At 39.4% G+C, this 21,850-nt stretch overlaps 1 protein-coding gene across 5 annotated transcripts in view; it reads right to left on the bottom strand.

The window, feature by feature from the left end:
• Positions 1-19,399, bottom strand: part of stxbp6 (syntaxin binding protein 6 (amisyn)) — a 49,686-nt gene extending 30,287 nt beyond the window's left edge. For 2 of the 5 annotated variants that reach the window (XM_058399096.1, XM_058399097.1), the window contains exons 1-2: positions 19,162-19,399; positions 11,418-11,624 (exon numbers count right to left, since the gene is read on the bottom strand). In XM_058399096.1, coding sequence (XP_058255079.1) covers positions 11,418-11,571 — 154 coding nt within the window. In that variant the 5' untranslated portion in view covers positions 11,572-11,624; positions 19,162-19,399. The remainder of the gene's footprint in view (positions 1-11,417; positions 11,625-19,161) is intronic. The other 3 variants (XM_058399098.1, XM_058399099.1, XM_058399100.1) reach the window with 2 other exon arrangements.
• Between the last annotated feature and the right edge of the window lie 2,451 nt (positions 19,400-21,850).

Genomic DNA, 21,850 nt, shown 5'->3' with positions numbered 1-21,850 from the left:
ATTACTCTGCAGTTTTAATGAACACGCTAAATCATATGTTTTATCTAATAACACTGGTTTCACTGTTTTTTATTGCGTACAATATTGATGAAAACACAAACAAAATGTAAATCATCGCATATCCATTGTAAACTGATATACAGGTTATCCTTGTAGACGGACGATGAGTGGAGCCTGTAAGACACTGTTCATTTTCCTAGTGGCCTAGCAAGGCTTTCATTTTCCATTAAGGGCAAAGCTAAAACAGAGGTTGGATGGACGGCTAGATAGATAAACAGACAGACAGACGGATAGATAGATAGACAGATAGAAAGAGACAGATAGATAGAAAGACAGACAGATGGATAGATAGACAGACAGACCGATAGAAAGATAAACAGAAAGATGGATAGATAGACAGATAGACAGACAAACAGACAGAAAGATAAATAGACAGAAACAGACGGATAGATAGATAGATAGATAGATAGATAGATAGATAGATAGATAGATAGATAGATAGATAGATAGATAGATAGACAAACAGACGAATAGGTAGCTAAACAGAAACAGACGGATAGATAGATAAACAGAAAGACGGATAGATAGACAGATAGACAGACAAACAAACAGACAGAAAGATAAATAGACAGAAACAGACGGACAGATAGATAGATAGATAGATAGATAGATAGATAGATAGATAGATAGATAGATAGATAGATAGACAGACGACTAATAATGCTGGATAATTTTGATATCATGATAAAGTATATCACAATACTGTTTTCTGAGATATCATGGTTATTGTATCTTCTCATAATTATTATATTTTAGATTTTTACAAACTGACTGTAAGAGGCTCGTTTTTTTTATCATTTATAATTTTTTACTGTGAAAAATAAAAATGCACTTATTTTAAATTGATTTATCAATAATAAACCATTATTATTTGTAACATTTTTAATGCAGCACAACATAGAGTATATACTGCAATACATATTGCGGGTCATAGAAATGCCTTTAAAAACCGTGAAATCACCTTTTTGTTATATCACACACCCCTGATACAGACTGCGTTTAGGACGGGTATGATGTTGTTCTGTTAGAGGAATAGTGCACTACATGAATTGGAAAACAGATGTTGTGTCTGTAATAAAATGTACATTTACATTCATGAACTGTACAGAAGCTTTTTTTTTTTTTTTAATATGTATATTTGGAGTAGGATGCCCAACACTTTTGGGACTGAAAACAACCTGAACAACCACCTCAGAGAAATACCCTTATGCCTTATTGACTAACATCTGTCCTCATTCATCATGAAATAAACTGGCTTACAATAAGCCAGATATTCCCTTTATATTGATTTCTGAATTTCTTACTTAATTCCCATAAAGTCTTGATTTCCTCTCCGGTCAGATGGACGACGAACACATCGCTTTCCTCTTAAAGGTAAGGGAGATTGCTAGACTTCCGGAAAGAATTGGACAAGTGCATCATTGGACCGTCAAACAAAGACATCAATAAGTGAAAGCGACATCGACCCACACATCCCTGACGCTGACAGACTAGTGCTGTTCACACCAGTCACTAATGCAATATTAATGGCATGTAATGAAAAGATTATGCAATGAATTATGTATTACACTCTTTGTTCACACTTGGAATGAATGAGCCCAGCTGTGATCAGGTAAAAACACAACTTCTTTTAAAAGGAAAAAAAAAAAAAAAGCTAAACAAAAGGGGTGGGGGGTGGGGTCTGTTCGGGGTTTGGGGGGGAGGGGGGCGGGTGTAGCAAGATGGACACAAATACTCTTTGTTCAGATTCTTCCTAGAATTGTTTTTGTGAAAATACTTTCGCATGCCAAATTTCTTGGGTCTAATCTGTTTGACATTCTGGCCAACTAAAAACTTGAAAGAAAGCTCACATTCTTCTTCATTGCAGAATATACAATGATGAAAGCCAGTTGCATAATAATAGTCACTATCATATACTTTTAGATGAATATCATCATCATCTGTTTGTAAACAACTACGTTCCAACACAAAGATTCGGGTCGAGAATTTCTCACTTGCGCACATCTGATGTACAGCTTCTGGCTGAACATTTCCAACCCCTAGCTGAAGACTCCATTAGGGAGCAGAGCGGATAAACCTTGCGTTTCTCAAAATGTTTAGCATGTGCTATGGCCTCTAGATGATACTCCAGTTAGATAAAAAGTAAACCGGAGCCAAACAGCCGTCAGATCCAGCACTATACAGAAAGCGTTATGCAGGACAGCTGCCTGGCAGCCCTTCACCTCAACCAAGAAAGAAAACACAATATACGGGTGAATTCATGGGTCTTAGCCACTGAAGAGCCACGGTCTGGACTGGGAAAACACTTTTGAGTTCATTTTTCTGCTTACGCTTGAATACAAATGAATAATTCTTTTTTTTTCAAAATGCATCTCTCAAGTAACAAATGTCAAAAAAAACATTTATAACCGGCCTTGAAAGTCTACCTATCTCTAGAGAGTCTGGTACATTTCCTCAGAAAATGTGGCTCAGAACCAGTTTTCACAGGAATAAGTCATTTGCAGATGACTAACCACATATCTCTTCTGAAGCCTGTTGGCAAACATGCAAAAGCATCACATTTACTCACCACTAATTCTTTCAAAAGTTGAAGTAATTCAACAACCCGATAATGTGAACTTTTTTTAATCCACAGGCTTTCTTGCTATAAAAAGCTCATTTTGTCAGAGTTTGCTTTCCCATTAGAAACTGCATACACAGAAATGCAAATAGCCGAAAGAGATTGCTGCTCAAGCTGGGACTGCAAATTTTTTACATTCGGTATCTGGAACCTCTGTAAGGGGATTGTCTAAAACTCAGTTTTGAACCACAAACATAAAACACACAGGATAGTACTAATTTATGCCGCACAGGTTAATCATCAAGTTGGAAGTCTCTCGTAACTGTCCACTAACATCCTGTACGGCTTCATTAAAAAATCTGAAATGGACGGTGGACACAAATCAGGCACCATGGGTTTGCAGATTAAAGCCGCTTTACACTACAGCCAACACTGAAGACGCTTTTTGATTCAATATTTTTTAACCGCCGTGTCCATAAATATCGAAGCTGTTGGAGACGTTTAATCTTTACGACAGGTTGATGAGGTTTAGATTTTAAACACTGGAAGAGCCTCAGCATGTTTTTTTACTGCTCAGGAGGAGTGTGTAATTGCAGTGAGAAATGATATTTGATTATGCTATATTAAATACATCCCACAATCTCCCAGCAGTTAACTGAATACCTATTCATGAACTTTTATAATCATTACAATTTTACACATCGGAATAACATTATATATAATAATATAATATAATAATATTCGGCAAAAAAGACTGTTAAGACATAAGACATGTAAGACATAATGGGATTCTATAGATTCTACAGAAACAGGGTTTCTAAATCTTAAATTAAACATGATCCCATGAGAACAGAAGCTTACAAAGGTGGACGGATCTACAGCAAATCGTAGTCAAACACATTATAACAACAACAAATAATGACACAAAGACGTTTCAGACTAAAGTTATCCTAATAAACAGACCAGGTAGGCAGCCAAAAAGCATGTGCAAAATCAGCTGCTTATTTAGTATAATGAAATTAAGTCTAAAGAAAATTCAATTGCCATTTTGTACTTGCGTGGCACCGCTAAATCAATAGAGCTCCAAGGCTGGATGGACTCCTCTCTGAAATCAGGCAGCGGTGGAATTAATTACACAGCGCGGCATATCCATCTATGGGTCCGTGTCAGAAGAAGCCTTGCTGTAGTCGTTCCCCTCTGCACAACAATTTTAAGCTGGTGCATGTGGAAGACGGGAATCTGTATGTGATGCTGAAATGCAGGGTTTTCTTTAATATTGAATATTAACACTGAACATGAAAATTTAAAGAGCTGGTTTCAGTATAGCTGTAATATAGTATGAATATATTACTGAATGTGCTTTTATAAACATATCAGAATTCAGTGTCCACTTAACACAGCACCTAAACTTTAATCGTGAAGCTTTATTCCTCCACTTTGCGATGACCTCAACAACATTTATTCCAAAAAAAAAAAAAAAATGCATTAAGCCTTCTTCATGCAAAAAAAAAGGATCCGCTTTCGTCTGTTAAACAGAAACCCACTGGGAAATAAATGCAATAATCATCCAGAATGAAGTCGTAGAGCTCTATATAGAAAAATAATCCCCAATGAATATGCTAAGAAGGGCTTTCAAAAAGCACATTCACAACAGCGCAGATGTGGGAGTGTGTATCTGGAAAGTATATACTTGAGAACAATGAATGACTGTAGATATGTACAGGGGAGCTGAAACGCAGGGAAATATATCCTATCTTTCAGATAATTACATATGCCTGTAGCGCACATCCAGTTAATCAAAAGTTAAAATTCAATGAATGGTTAAGCAAAACATTTCATATCCATTCACCTTTTTTAAAATGATATAGTGAGCTATGTGTGCATGCACAGACTGCATTCTGCATCACATTTCAAATTAGTACACTGGGAGGGGAAAAAAAGTTAATCGACTTTACTTAATTTAATTCTGTACATCAGTTCCAAGTAAATGAACAGAGTTGCATTAACACAATTTGTTTTTCACACAGCCAACTTGATTTGATCGTCTATTTTCCGGGAATAAAATCGCTGCACTCTGGTCTCAGCGCAGGCTCAAACCCAGGGAGCAGTGAAATTACCCGCTATGCTATCTCCGCCACACAACAGTTAATCAGAGCAAATCCTTATATATATAGGTGCAAAGTTGGTGCTTGCACTGGAAAGATGTTTTATCGAGACTGAACTCCATGCAGAAGATTGCAGTCGGTTCAAAGAAACAAATTACCGAAGAAATAACCTTCTGTACGTATTCACCACTCACCCTCTGTCTCGCTTTGTTGTGCTTGACAAACGCTACGCCACGAGTGCCAGTGTGCGACAGAGTCATGTCTCAGCAGCTTTCTGAGGGCTTAGTGTCAGTGAGGCAGAAGGAGGGAACTGGAAAGAAAAGGTGGAAAAGGGATGGAAAAGCCTAGCAAGTGTGCAGGAAGGGAAGTGTGACTAATTCATAGCAGTACTACTCACCTTCTCACCCTACATTGTTGGCTCGATCTCTTCTGCACTTTTCCTTTTTTCTACAACCTAAGGGAGTGTGATTATGGGCTGCTCAAAAGAAAGCAGACTTTTTTTTTTTTTTTATTTCTGCAGAGTTGTACACTGTTCATTTGAGAGATGGGCTAGAGAGTGCACTTAACCAGATATCATACACAGCAGACGTATTATCACATCTCCAGTAACAAAGACCTGGCTTAAAGCGAATCTAAGTAGTGGCCTGAGACATGCACTTATAACAGGCACTTCATGGTCTAGGCTCAGGATATTGGTACTGAAAAATAAGGATTATATGAATATTGAGGCTCTAGCCATGTGCTTCCATTAACTATTGTTATATCTTCTTTGTGGCAATCATTAGAAGTACTCAAGGTGAAGACTAAACACCAAAACAGACTTTAACATGGTCATATCCAGCAGGCCAACTAGCGAGTGATTATGACAAATGTTAAGCCAGGAAAGGCACCTTAATTATCCTTGCACCTACCGCCATTTAGATCATCAATCTTCTATGTGAATGTCAGTTCCCAGAAATAGCAGAATGTACAGCTCTCAGCATGTCGAAATCTCCATGCGGCTCATTGAGGTGGTAACAGAGAAATGAGCTATGTTCAGACACACGGAGGCAGAAGAAAAACTGAGCGGCAGGGAGTGAAAATGATTTGAGCGTGAGGGTAGTTTGAAGGATGGCGATGCACAGCAGTCAAACCTGCTGTATTTAATATGAAACTTAGGTGCTGTTACTACACACACACACACCAGATTCCACCACACAGTTTGAGTGTGTACATTCTGAATGATACAGGAGCGCAAGTATACTCTGGTGCAAAATCCCTAAATGTTTGGCAGGACTGAGAGTACACAAGGAAAGAGAGACAGAGACAGAGAGAGAGAGAGAGAGAGAGAGAGAAAATAGTCAGACTGTTAAGCAAAAATAGCTCCAAATTAACTTCAAATAGGCAAGTACACTTTCAGCACAAGTGAACTATAAGCCTATACTGAAAATACTATAATGCATAGAGAGATGGATAGTAAAACTTTATATAGATAGTAAAGCTTTAAAAGTGTGACATTTAGTCGGGCGAAGTCCATGAATAAGTGAGGTTGTTAGAACAAAAATTTTGTTGAAATCCTTTTTCAAAGCACTTTTCCTTTATATCTTCATCTTTGCATTTTAAAACAGTACACAAATATTTTCCGACAGTAAGAGTCAAAACATCCTTTTGGTTCTGTCTGCAAAAAACCCAGGGGTATAATGATGGGTATAAGCACTGTGCAACATACCCTCCTAAAGTTTCAGTAAGCACTACAGCTCTACACCTGTAATATTAACACACACCTGCCTGATGGGAGAGAAATAAATGTGTGCTGGCTGAAGCTGTGAAAAATTAGAAGTGACACTAGTGGGATCACACTTGTTTCTTATGGTTGGGGAGATTATCATCATGTCAAATACAAAATCCTACCCAGAGTCTCAGTCTGAGCTTATTTTCAGACCAGTCTGCCCTTTTCTTCAGATCAGTTCAAGTTTTTTTTTTTTTGGCTGCAAGTGGGTTTGAGGGGGAGATTGTGACTGCAGATAGCACAGACTCTGAAAGGCCTCAGAGGAACAGCATGAGCACAGCCAGGTGGATCACGCCGAGGCAGATCGTCTGATGCATACAAATCCCTCTCTATCCTCCAGACGCAGTAAAACCCCCTGCCCAGACCACCACTGAAGAGGCTGGAAAATTTTTGGTACCTGCTTTAAAGCAGAATTATAAAGCCATGTGTCTCATAATAGGACTGAATGATAAGCTCTTTCTTCTCAAAATGGAATTAATATCATGGACAAACACGTTTCGTTAACAACAAAATAAAAAATTCTATAATTAATCAGATGCCAAATTCACATTCGGTCTGCATGAACAGTTCAAGTCAAATTTGAGCCTGTGCATTGTGCACATTAGAATACCAGGTGTGAGATTGGACTTGGTTGTCCACTTCTGTTTGGTTCAACCAGATGGATGTTAATACAAAGACTGAACAGGACGACAGACTTTTCAGCTTGACTGTACAGTACTTTATTTATGTGATCTGGCTTCCCCAGTGAACATATTATAATCTACATAAATATCCATGTATTGCCCATCCATCTGTAGTGTGTGGGCCAGGGGCGACCTTTGAAATGTGAGAGAATGTGAATAATAAAAAGCATTTATCTGCACAGGCCCTCAAGGTCATCACTCCTCTTACTTTCTGTAATGCTAAGCAGATTAATTCAACAGCACACTTGACATCGCAGAGCAGTCCATCTCTGTGCTGCCACATCAATCAATAGTGTGTAACCACTTGCAGTGCATAGTTGTTCATATCCATTATCATGTACAGCTGAAGCTTTGTGATGTCAAAGAGATCAATATTTTAAGCAGGTCAATATTCACAGTTGCAGCAGATCGTGTTAGTATTTCATGATGGACAACTATTTGCTTGTAAAATACCTGGGCTAATTCTGTCATGAATGTTAATTAGGCAAAAGTTTGGGCTAGAGGGGAACAAAATTTTCATTATACATTCATTAAAAGCATTAATGCACATGCATGACCCACAGTGTGTCTCGGTCAACGTCTCAGAGTACATTAATGCAGTCTCCTGATAAGACTAGAGGCGCTGGCTGTAGAAAGACAGAGGGGTTGAAGGTGCACTTAGAGACAGGACTGCTCCTCATTGATTTGGCTGCACTTCAGGCTGCTAGCAAACAGGAGAGTGCCGAACACTGCCAGGCAATCTGCTCCTAATTTCCTCTGGGTTATCTCACCTAAGCCAGGCTACCCTGGATCCAGTCTGTGTTTTGAAGACTGGACAGAAAAATGGCCTTTTTTACTGCAAGAAAGAGCATGTTGCTATAAAATACACAAGGCCATAATGTATTTGTAAAATGTGTTAAATAAATCAAACCAGTGTACAAAGCTATGTGGTAGTAATGTGTGCCAAAATGTTAGCCTAATAAAAAATCATAAAATTCCCTTGACATCATTTAGTAATAGTTACAGATGGAGACGCGGTACAGCTGAATATGGTTATGTTTGTGCTTAAATTGAATGAATGGGTAAAAATAGTGTAGTACTAGCATGTCTTGGGTCATTTCCAAAATCTTCTATTCACAGCGTACTTTCACTTTGATCATATTGTTAACACAGTGACAACAAATGAGTTGCTGACCTGTGCTCATACTGAGATGGGAGAGAAATCCAAGATCGAGCTACTCAGACTAGTAGATCATCTATTAATTTATTTCCCACCCACCTTATTACTTGACCAAACTGATCACTAAATGTTTCAGATATTCTAATTACTTTACTGTTGTGTTATTTTCTTTACAAAACAAAAAAAAAACGTATGTGCCCATGCTGTAGTATCTTTGCCAGCCTGTCTACCAGCTTGACAAGCTCAGCTTGTGTTTTTGGCAGCTTGTAGCTGTTCAGACTAAGATGAGATTTTTCCACCCACCTCAGTATGAGCTCCTACAACAGTGCAGCAACTCACTCTGAGCCCTCGGTCAGTGTGTTAACACTGTGATCAAAGTGAAACTACAACGTGGAGCTTTGATGTTGAAGACTCTGGAAATGATCCAACGCACCCTTTTATTCATGAAGGCTGACCTGCTTCTGTGTATGTCAAGAGTAAAGCAAATAATCTGCACTGCAAGGGAAAGGAAAGCAGACTGAGCTATTCACACAGTCCTAGACAATTGATATTAAAATCAGACTGAAATCTAAAATGTGCCATGCAACTTGATAATAGTTCGGTCCATTCCAGGGCAAATTAGTAAGATAAAATTTTGTCCTTCGCTTCCTAATGAACTCAGAAGTTTCTCTTAAATGCACCACCAAAAAAAAAGAAAGTCTGAAGGACAAGCTATTAGGCAGTGAAGATCAGGAGTGTACTTGAAGATCAAGAAGCTGGCTGACTCTTAAGAGTACGATCATTACTACTTCTATTATACTTCCACCTGCTGCTGCAAGATGACCTTCCCTTTCAGGCCTCACACTGCATCACTGCATGATTTTAAGACAAAAAAAAATAAATCATTTGATGAGACTCATTTCCCAGTACTGGATCCCAAGTGACACACAAAGCAAAACACACCAACCTACACCTGTCCAGCTTTATTAATGTTAATGATAGATTAACCAAGTACATTGTAAACAAAACCTTTGGCATAAATAAGTGCAGCCACACACTACACTAAAAACAGCTTCTGACGTTGCAGTACGTCTTGGATTAGATTCATTTCGACTTGGAGCAGAAGTAGACATAATATGAAAGGGAGTGGGGTTAGTTCTATCATAATTTATTTAATATGATTCTCTTTGTTAGACTATTTAAACAACTATGGGATTACTGAGCCTGTGTTCAGGGTTTTATTTCTTTATATCTTTTGTGGAGTGAGTGTCATCACTGTAGCTTGTTGTTTACTGTAAGAATTAGTTTCTAAGTTTAATATAGATGTACTGGAACAGGAGTTGGAAAAATCCAAAATCTTAGACCAGATGGAAACAGTCAAGCATTGCTGTGTACAGTGCTGCTGTGCTCATAGAGCAGAACTGCTCCTCATACAGAGTACTGGTGCTGTAAAAATGAGTAGTACAGTACACATCTCCCATTCGCTTTCATACAGCGGTGATGGCCAAGCTAATCAACTCAGGCTAGAAGGCACAGCAGGGCAAACTTGGGTACAAATGTTGCACCCAAGCTGCTGCTTGCTTGGGTTGTTAAACAAGGCTGCCAATTTGCTCGGGGCTCTCACTGTTGTCTTAAGCAGGATGACTGATTCCAGACATGCTCTTTGGGTGCTATCCACCTCAACAAGCTGTTCCAAGTGCAGGACAGAGCTCCCACATGGCTTTCCACATGACACATGTGATAGCTTGAATGTCTCAGATTATAGGTTATAGACCAACAAATAGACCGATTGTTTGCGCTTACGGTAATTCAGTGAACAGTGTACCATAACACCTCATAAACACATATATTGACAGGAATATAGCAAACCATTCATTTGGAAGTTGTAACTTCTATCTTTGTCCATTTGAAGTGACTCATTCTGAAATAAATGTGAATACAATGAAAACAAATAGACGTTGGTTACTTCCATGGAAGTGTGCATGTGCATGAACAGATGGGCTCTGTGATCAATTTATATATATATGTATATTTATATATATTTATATTTATTTATTTATATATATATATATATATATATATATATTTATATTTATTTATTTATATATATATATATATATATATATATCCTTTAGAAACGAAAGAAAATAATATATGCCTTTTAAAACCTCACCCCACTAAATAAATAACAGTGAGGACGCAACTCACATAATGCTTCTTCTATCCGATGCAATCGTCTTTTCTCTGTGTGATCTAAAGATACCCAACTGAGTCATCCACGCTATATTTGTAGGCAGGCAATCAGTCCACAAAAGTCAGTTGAAACTTTTAGACCTTACATAAAATCTCTTTATAAAGATGTGGAAGATGAAATGCTCAGGGTTGAACCATCACTTTAGGTATCATAGGTACCAGCCAACCCTCAATGTATAGCTTTCTATTGACGTTATGGCAAGCTTTACTTTAAAACACCGCACTTCTCACTCCAAGGTAGGCATTTATTAATGTGCGTTTTGATAGTGGTGTTGGATGTGGTGCTGAAACTAGACACTGCTTTATAACAACACTACTCCTAAGTAAAGTCAATCTATTTAAAGCATCACCGAAAACACACTAATCAGGCACAGAATTGACTGAAAAATTGAAGGTGACACTGAATATTGAGCAGACCTCCACCCATTATTCAATGGCAGCCTGATAAGATAGAGTGCTTTAATTATTATGAACACTGAGCTCAGTATACACACTCCTCCAGAGGAAGAGTAGCATTGATAATGTTCCGGCTTGGTAGGGAGTATGAGTGGCTAGGTTAGTTTACAAGGAACTGTCAGAATACTTAAAACATACAAACATAAAAACAGAATAGTGCACACGAGTAAAAGTGTAAGCTCCTTCTGTACATAGTATGATTATTTATAGATGAAAACTACTGAGCCACATTAAGCATGATGTAACAATTTGCAAGTTTCAGACAGAACTTGATTTTGTTTTTTTGCTCTCGAACTACAGGATGTGTTTTGCAACATACATGGACATGGACTTGGTGGCTCACAGTCCTGGCTTGCCGAAATCAAAATATGTGAGCAGCATTGAAATGCGTTACCTGACAGACAGATGAAAGTCATGTAGTCGCCCTGGCCACCTGTAGCCAGGAAGGGAATCTTCTTCTTAGTCCTCCTCTTCACCTGCACGGCTGCCAACATCCTCTCATTGTGTGGGATAAAGATCTCTTTGTTGATGGCTGACCTGGCAGTCATTGTTGTCGAAATAAGTGTTACAAACTAAGAAAGATGGTTCCGAGCTCTTCACCCTGAAAAGGAACGTAAGACAGACTCAATAGCTGCTATGTGTCATTTGTTAAAGACTAAGGGAAGTGTAGAGATCGTCACGCAGCCTACAATACCAAACAGCTAAGGGCTCATGTTAAAGAGATTACAGGTTTCGTTTTCCTTGAACCCACATGACTGGTTTGTACTAAATGGAGATTCAAATTCTTCAACTGATCCAAATTGAGCAAATTATTAACCAGTACAGTTTTTAGATTTATATAAGGAGCCAAACAATTCAAGCTTAAATTCCCACAAATTATTAGTCAATGACAATTTTTGTTTGACAAAAGAGGCCCGGCATGTTTGCGTGATCAAGACAAATGAGTTACGCATTCACCAAGGCAAAGCTTTTTTTATCAACCACTAAGTTTAAAAGTGATTAGGTATGGCTCACATCATATCCCTCCACACAGCAGGCAATCCTGGCATCAGGAGGGAGTGAGCCTTTCTGGATGTCATGCAGTGATCTATCACACAGAGATAGAAGACACGCTCTGCTACCGGGCAAGCTGAGAAAGGCGACATGAAGGTGCTTGGCTGTGACTCATGTTTTATTGCTCGGTTTAACTTTTAGATGTCCTATTACTAATTGGCTCCAACTAAAGCAATTGCTACGACCGACACTGGAATTAAAGCCTAGTGGTTGACCAGATCCCACCATATAATGTGAAGCTGGACAGCTGTGAATAACTTCACTGCTCAGTAATGGGAGCAGACCCTAATCCATTAATCTCAATCATATATTCTCACAACAAGAAGCAACACAGCTGATCCTAGACACACACACAAACTCACACACATGCCATATTCTGATGCATGGCAGTGTTGTATGTAATTAGTATTAATTAGTGGAAAAAAAGCAACATCATTAAATATTGTCAAAGGGGTACATCATGTATACAGGCCAGAAATTAAAGTTACCTTGCAAAACAGTGTAACACCATACAATTACTTTCAGAATGACTAAATATTCATTTAGATTTGTATCTTGAATCTTCAGATCTTAAAAATATATCGGGCTCTTCAGTACATCTCCAATAAACGATGATAAGGCAGAACATTTTTGAGATTTACATCCTGCATTGTGACAGCACTCAAAGTAAAAGCCAATGAAATTAACTTCTTCCTGTCTGTTTACACTTGCTTTAAAATCAGGTTGTAATGCTTGCCTGTAATACTGAAGGAATGTCAAAACCACGGACATCCTGATTAGCTCCACACAGTCACAAGCAAGCTGTTGCCTGCTACAGTGGCATCTGCTCAATTATGGGCAGGACAAAATTCCCAGCACAAAAAAATAAAACTGAACTCCAAGCTGCAGTACCACAATCCAACAGGAACTTTTCTAATGCCATGAAAGGTCACACACAGGGTGGTCTCTGTGGGAGCTTGCCAAGATATAGCGCTGAACATCAGGGTTTTCCCAGCAGTGTTATGCTCAGACTGTGTTAAGCTGGACTCTTCCCTCCTCTCTGACTGTGATGGAAGTGTCCCCTGTCTCTCTCCAAGCTGTTAGCAGACATCAGGGAGCTGAGCCTCCTTAGGTATATGACTGAAGCGTGAACCCTCCTCTCGGAGGACTTTATGAGTATTACTCTACATAGTGGCTGAGAGACAGCACAGGCCTTCGTCCACTGATATGTAACGAAGCAGAGTGGGAAGGAGAGGGTTGGGGACCAGCAGCTCCCACAGCCCACTATGTTAATATGAAGCATTTTCAGCCTGCAAACGCACCTGGGAGACAGCAGACACATGAAAAACAACAGCTAGAAAACAAGAAAGAGAAAAGGCTGTGTCAGAAGTAGAGACGGCTCTTTATGCTCACCTAGCAGCCCCTTGCCACCTTGCTCTACGGCATATGCTTTTAAAGCCAGGAATAATTTCAGGCTTTTAGAGCCAAGGACAAAAGAGCACTTGGCAACTGAATCAAGTGTTTCGGTGGTGTTGAATGCACATTTCCACCTTACAAACAAAGAATGTATCAAAGCCTGACGCAGAAATCTAAAAACTGGATCTTTAAGTCATATCATTTTGTGCAGCTTAACAGAACCGTAGTAGGAGAACTCCCTTGTGATGTGTAGCAGATCGATGGCTATGTACAGACAAGCGGGGAAAAAAAAATGACAGGCTAGGATATGAGCAAAAAGCCCAAATCTCACATTCATGAAGGTCACCTGCCACTCCTTTTCCCACAAGAACTCTTTTCTCACACTTCATAAGCAGAGCAAGTGCGTCACTTCTGAAAGCGAAGGGAGGAAACGGTTGTAAGAAACAAAAGCGTCCACATTATTCAGTGCATAAGAAGCTTTGGAGGTTTAGATTTACTACTTATTGTTGAACAAGGTCTCATCACAGTATAACAAATGTGCCCATTAAACAGGTGAAGGCACTGAGGATTACCTTCCTCACAGACATCTAATAAAAATCCAATCAAAATGTCTTGCAAATGGCAACTCTGCAACGAATAGAAGCTTTTAATGACTCACAGACTTAAGCAAAACGGACAAAGTAAAGAAAGGACAACACTGAACAGGCTTCTGGAGCTTTTAACCCAGCCAGATGCTTGCTGCTGCCAGAGCTGTGTCTTTTCTGCTCACTTGGGACTCCATTTAATCCTCTTTTCTCTTCGTCTCCTGAACCCTTCCTCCCTGTCTGACTCTAATACGAGCTTCTGAGTTGTTTTCGTCTTTGGTTCATTTCTCTCAGTGAAATGTCAAATGTACTCAATTACAAAGAACATTTGGCATTGTTTGGTGATGACAGAACACAGGCTACATTAAAAAAACATGGTAGCACTGATGAATACTGAACATACACCAACACAGATGGTTTTGTTGTCCCTTATAAATGATAAATGAAGCGCCCTGTCCATCCTTCTAGCTGCCTGCTGTCGATGGCAATTGATGAATCATCATTACCGCGGAACTCTCGAGAACAGTTTGTGGTTTACACGCACCCAAATCGCTGTGCTGCTAATGATCCAGACATACAAGGCAACAGTATGAAGAGCTCCTTCAACCTGACTGTACAAGAATAGTAATAGTTAAAGATAATGAGGGAATCATTCTTTCCGACATCATTCCTGAATTCATTTAACAGCAATACACAGTTTAAAAACAACACTGAATAACAAACTGCATTATGAATTAATGCTTAAATAACTACCAAGTACATCTGTACACCTTAACACTAATAAAATAATCCTGTATGCTATCATATATGAATATGTTTGATTTGACAATTGCCTGTCATCCTAGGTTGTTACAAAAGCAATAAATAATACTGCGCACTGTTTATGAAGCTGCCTCAAAGATGTGTGTGGAGTTTGCATGTTCTCCCCGTGCTTGATGGGTCTCTTCCGGGTGCTCCGGTTTCCTCCCACAGTCCAAAGACATGCTTCTAGGCTGACTGGAGTCTCTGAATTGCCTGTAGTGTGTGATTGCGTGAGTGAATGAGTGTGTGGCCTGCGATGGATTGTATCTTGTCTTGATGCCGCCTGAGATAGGCACAGGCTCCCCGTGACCCGATGATAGATGTAGGTTTCAGTTGCTCCCTTAAAGAGGCTTAGTTTTGGAGATGCTCTGATCCGATCCAATTTAGCTCTTGTCAAACTCGTTCAAATCCATACGCTAGCCAATTTTTCCTGCTTCTAATACATCAACTTTGAGGATAAAATGTTCACTTGCTGCCTAATATATCCCACCTACTAACAGGTGCCATGATGAGGAGATCATCAGTGTTATTCACTTCACCTCTCACTGCTCATAATGTTATGCCTGATCGGTGCAAGTGTATGTCTATAGTATAGTATATGAATACTACCTTGTTAGCTTAACATCCAGGTTGTGTAGCTATTTAGTCACCGTGTAATTCTCTATTCATTCATCGATTTTCAGCAACTGATTAATCCTCGACGAGTTCCAACACAAGAAGGGCGAATTCACCCCAGATGTGACACCAGTCCCTTACAATGCACCATGAACATATGAAGTTCATGTCTATGGGCAATTTAGTGCAGCCAATTCACCGACTGCAAAACCTGGGGGAAAAAAAACCCATTTGAACATAGAGATATTCATGATCATTGCATCTTGGAAGAATGCAAAAATGCCATCTGGCACACTGGATCTGTGAGGTGGAAAAGCTCCCCGCTGTGTCACCATTGCCACACACATCATTCGCTGATCTGTTTATCAAATATAATAGATTCAAGCTCATTCATAACAATTTTATACATCAGTTTATTTAAGGCAAGGATAAACGTTAAATGTTTAAAATGTACCCCAATACTAATTTACATAAATAAAGTACTCTAAGAGAAGTTACATATTCGTGCTCCTGAGTGGGGCAACAGAAACTCGTCTGCCCTATCGGCAGGAGATCGTAGGTTTGAATACTAATGATGCCACAGCTGTCCATTGTCCTTGTTCCTCGCATCATGTGTCTCAGAGGAAGAGCACATGGATATTTCGATCTGTGTAAAGACAGGCATAAATGAAATGAGTAGCAAAAAGGTGGCAAATATCTAGCTGTCATAACTGTTCATAACAGTTGTGCACACAACACAAGAAGCCATTTGCTGGACTGGGTGAGTCAGCAGTAGGTGAGAGTCTGCCAAAAATCCAGCAGGCATGAATCAACAGGCTAGATACAGCCAATTTTTTATTTATTTATTTTTTAATTTAGGAGCGGAGCATCCGGAAAATTTCTGAAATTTCGAAGAGGTGACAAGACATAAAATGGCACAACCACAGGAAACCTTGCAGATATGCAGAAGCTGTGATGAAATGAAAAGTTTCAGGTTTATATTGCAGTGTGTAATTATTGTTTTTATAGGTATGCAGTAATAAAGACGTCTGTCTATTATGCAGTAAAAGGCCAGTAAAACAAACAGGTTGTTCCAAATACAAATAGACTAGAGCTAACTGGTCCTTCCTTTCACTCTAAATGGCTGCTATATGAGCCAAAACTCACAACGTTAAAACATTTGTGTTCTGTGCCTCAAAGTGGAAAACTGACATCATACCAATGTTGTGTAACAGCAGGCAATATGAGTGGCTGTCTGACTCAATAAAGTGATATAGACAGACCAGGCATAACATTATGACCACCTGCCTAATATTGTGTTGGTCCCCCTTTTGCTGCCAAAAACAGCCCTGACCCGTCATGCACTGTGTATTCTGACGCCTTTCTGTCAGAACCAACATTAACTTCTTGAGACAGTAGCTTGACTGTTGGATCGGATCACACGGGTCAGCCTTTGCTCCCCACGTGCATCAATGAGCCTTGGCCGCCCATGACCCTGTCGCCGGTTCACCACTGTTCCTTCCTTGGACCACTTTTGATAGACACTGACCACTGCAGGCCGGGAGCACCCCACAAGAGCTGCAGTTTTGGAGATGCTCTGATCAAGTCATCTAGCCATCAAAATTTGGCCCTTGTCAAACACGCTCAAATCCTTATGCTTGTCCATTATTCCTGCTTCTAACACATCAACTTTGAGGACAAAATGTTCACTTGCTGCCTAATATATCCCACCCGCTAACAGGTGCCATGATGAGGAGATCATCAGTGTTATTCACCTCACCTGATCATACTGTTATGCCTGATCAGTGTACAATACTCAGGTCAGAACTTCCGAGCTTGCAGCATGAACCTTGAATAATTGTTTTCTCAATATAAAAATGAAGGAGCCAAGTCCTACAAATGGAAAAAGATTCTGTGGGATGTGATCCAGCACACCAGACAAAAATGCCTCATTGTGTTTAAGGGCATGCTGAACAAAATTTATATCAGTCAGCTTGTTCACCAAATGAAGTTAGCAATTAATACTTATGCCTGATTATAGTGACCGTAATAATCTAAGCACACAGAAGGTTTTTAAGGTTATATTGAGACACTGTAGACATTTGATGTCGATGTAGTCTGAATTCACTTCTGCATAAGAATGTACACAATTCATTGTATTCTGAGCACAAACGTTCGGTTTGAATGAAACTAGTGTATAGTCACAGATGTGTCCAAACAGATTATACATTTTAACCTCACAATAAAACAAGTCCTCCATGTCACTTTGGTCCACCTTCGGCAAACAAACCCAACACTGTGGCAATAAATCCAGCAAATAAGAAAAGTTTTCATTTAAGCTCAAGCTGAGGTGCACACCTCAGTCTGATAGATGACAACACCATTAATAACAGCTTTCATACCAGGTGATGATTTATGATGTTAGGCACCATTTTAATTATGAGCTTCAGGAACGGGAAAAATTCAAAATAGAATAGTCGTGAATAATGGAAGAGCTTTCTGGATTTAATTTGTGCAAATTCAGAAACGGCGAAAGAGTGCAGGGCGACAGAGAAAGCACTAGTTACAAAGACAGGCGAAAATGAGAATAGATCATTTCCCACCGCTCTTCAAGTCTCACTTAGTGAGACAAGAAGGAAATCTTTTCCATGCCTCAGCTACTTGTATTTCAAACAAACCCTGGACTGAAGCTTATTAAATGTTTTCTGGAAAGAGTGAAACATATTACTGACAACATCATAACATGACCACAGCCTGCAGTTCCCCATGGTCTGATAAAGCCGTGTGTCCAAAAGTGGGGATTTTTTTTGTTGTTGTTGTGGTTCTTACATTAGTGGAACTCACAATCCATCATTATTACTGATATCATCTGTATCATGTTCTGGTCACTCAATACATAATACTATCATGTTCTGGTCACTCAATACATAATACTATCATGTTCTGGTCACTCAATACATAATACTATCATATAAATTTTGTTCTGGTCACTCAATACATAATACTATCATATAAATTGTGTTCTGGTCACTCAATACATAATACTATCATATAAATTGTGTTCTGGTCACTCAATACATAATACTATCATATAAATTGTGTTCTGGTCACTCAATACATAATACTATCATATAAATTTTGTTCTGGTCACTCAATACAGAATAATATCATATGTATGGAGTTCTGGTCAGTTTGTACCTTCGGTCAGTGGAACGATCAGGAATAAATAGATAGTCATTGCTGTTTGAATGTGAATAATGTGCCTGGTATGTGAATAATTAAAAAAAATCATGCACTTAAGGGTTTCTACAGCTGGCTGCAAAATGTTTGAGAAGCCTGTGCTTGGAAAAAATGTTAAGCTTGAACAACAATAAGGCTATTGAGGGTTTGTGAATGGTGTTTGTGGTAGAGAGGAGATTAATAAAGAGCTCAGGTCGACATCATTTGTGCGTCAGTGCTGGAAAAACCTTTACATCCCTTCATATAAACAACCCCGAGGTTCCTTCAGTCCATCCACGGAGAAGACGCTAATAAAGCAAAGCAGTACTTAAAAGCAAGCTCATAATTAATTACAGCAGTAGTCTTGGGAGAAGGACTGAGCTGGACCTTTCTAAATCATGCAGTACTCAAAAGTAGCCCACTCTACTGTGTGTGTGTTTGGGACACGTCCGACGAGTTGGTCAGTAAAGAAAATAAGGTGGACATACTCACCGTAGCGTGCAGTTTTCTCACAGGCTCGCGCTCAGGATGAGTCCAGCGACTTCCAAAAGTCTGGACGCTGTTATCTCGTCGAATTCGAGACTCGCATTTCGGTTCTGTTGGCTTTTAACGTGACTTTTTCTGCTGCCGACTCGCTGCTCGTGCGCTTCCGAGCTCCCCGCTGACTCTGTGTGTGTGTGTGTGTGTGTGTGTACTGAGTTGTGTGAACGCACGCGCTGTGCCGCTGCTACCGTCCCGCTGGAGAAAAAGCTGCGCGCGGGCTTCGTGGAAACTGTGGTCACGTGACACGCTCGCGACCACTGTGGTAAGGTTTGTACAGTGATGTTATAGAAACTACACCAAGCAACTGTGCACGAGACGGGATATAGATATATGCATATAGACGCACACTGACCCAGGAGGTTTCACATTTTAGTCAAGCAAATATTGACCCTGGGTAAATTAAATTTCTTTTCTTTCTCAGCTTTAATATCAACCAGTTTAAAATTCATGCAACGGCTATTTGGAACATTGTTTAGGGAAACTAGCTTAAAAGAAATATGCTTTGGAGTGCATTTAACATTAAAATCAGAGCTTTTTATTATAATTGTAATATTAATTTGACATTTAGTTAGTCACTTCCAGAAAAAAAAAACCCAATGATTTATTTATTTTTTTATTCTCTACTAATCTTATGTTCATCCAATTGCTTTTTACATTGTGGAGGCCCCTCCTCCAGGGGCGATCGGCTCTTGCTCTACAGTAGCAGCTTGTTTACAGCCAAGCAATGGAGTTTTCAGTGACTTTTTGTCTGTACATCTTCCCACAAACTATTCCCGTTTCCAACACGGTTGGCGTTGTTTGGAGTTTAGTTATTTTGAAGGGGGTGGAATTTGCGTTTCAGTGACAAGCACTTTTTCAGAGGAGGGTTTTATAATCTTCGGGCTGTTACATGACATAATGTCTGGCTAGCAGCACAGACTGATCCGGAAGAAAAATCTGTCTTTATACACCATCAGGGTTTCTCCATCAGTAAAAGTAAATAGTATCAATTCATGAAGTAGCTTAATATTCGGAATTAATTGTTAGTCTGCCAACATTGGATGCACTATATTGCCAAAGGTTTTGGGACACACCTCCAGATCATTGAATTCAGGGGTTGGGCCTGGCCTCTTAGTTCCAGTGATAAGGAACTCTTAATTCAACCCAAAGGTGTTCTATCGGGTTGAGGTCAGGACTCTGTGCAGGCCAGTCTTGTTCCTTCACACCAAAGTCGCTCATCCATGTCCTTGCTTTGTGCACTGGTGTACAGTCATGTTGGAACAGGAAGGGGTCATCCTCAGACTGTTCCCACAAAGTTGGGAGCATGAAATTGTCCAAAATGTCTTGGTATGCTAAAGCATTAAGAGTTCCTTTCACTGGAACTAAGGGGCCAAGCCCAACCCCTTACAACGCCTAAATTCAATGATTTGGACAGGTGTCCTAAAATTTTTTGGCACTATAGTGTACCTCCTGCTGATGACTTAGTGGCTCTGCCTCGATCAAATGTGTACAACATAACCACAAAAGCTCGTCATCAGTAATATCATCCTTGTTAAAGTCACCAGGTGAAAGTGGTGATGAGAAATTGTCCACAAATAGGCTTTTCAATTTTTAACCCACTGTTACAAATGATAAGATTTGGCAGGGTGGCATATCCTGAACACTATTGCCTGAATTAGTCAAGCACTTCACACTGACTTCTTGTTTCAAAAGAAAATGTCAACATTTGGAATTGATTCCTGGATCTCAAGTAATTTCATGGGGACTTAAGGGTTTCTTCAAAAGCAACAAACTGAGGAAGCTTTTAGGCTACAAGATGGAACTTTTTATTACATGTACACAGTGCTATTGGCTTGCACCCCATCCAGTTACATTTGAAAATCTTTTAAATCTTTCTTTCTTTGTGGCTTCATGAATGGTTTTACATACTCATATGCATTTTTCTTAAACAACTGATAACACCTAGCACTGGTGTCAGTTATATGTGTTAAAAACCACATCGTGGTCAATAAAATCTAGATTTAAGTTCTGCCTCTTCCAAACCCCAAAACTAATTTTATAATCTAACATCATGTATCTCTAATGCTTTTAAACTTTACTAAAAGTGAGCTTAACCGTGTCTTTTTTTTGAAAGAGCTCCTAAGTTAAAACCTTTTCCTGAAGCTCTAATGTAAGTATTTACAGATGGATTTAACCCACTGTGTTTTTAGTCTGGCCCAGGATTTCTGTGGGATTCCAGATTTTGTTATACCGTAGATACTTTATTTAGCAGAATGCCGACTGAATGCATACAAAAGTTGTTCTGCTTGTTATTTCAGCACCGAATCACATATCACACATATCACCGAAAAGTATATTGTATATCTGTGAGTGTGTGTGTGTGTGTGTGTGTGATGATGAAGACTATTGCGGTTCCACCTGGAGCCTGAACACAAATGTCAGCGAGCAGGTGAGTATTTTGTGGAGTTCTGTGGTATGAACATTGCAGGCTTGTAAGGAGAGGGAGTAATTACATGCTCCATCCATCTGGGAATTTGTTCAAAAGGTTTTGAGAAACAAAACTGAGATTTTCAGAAAAGGTCAAGTGAGAGCAAAACGATAGTTTAATGAACAGAAATTTAGGCTCGGGCGTGGGGGCGGGGGGGGGGACTGGAGTATG

The sequence above is a fragment of the Hemibagrus wyckioides genome, linkage group LG09, assembly GCF_019097595.1.
Source record: "Hemibagrus wyckioides isolate EC202008001 linkage group LG09, SWU_Hwy_1.0, whole genome shotgun sequence".
In the NCBI taxonomy this organism is placed as follows: Eukaryota; Metazoa; Chordata; class Actinopteri; order Siluriformes; family Bagridae; genus Hemibagrus; species Hemibagrus wyckioides.
This window is presented reverse-complemented; position numbering and strand designations above follow the sequence as displayed.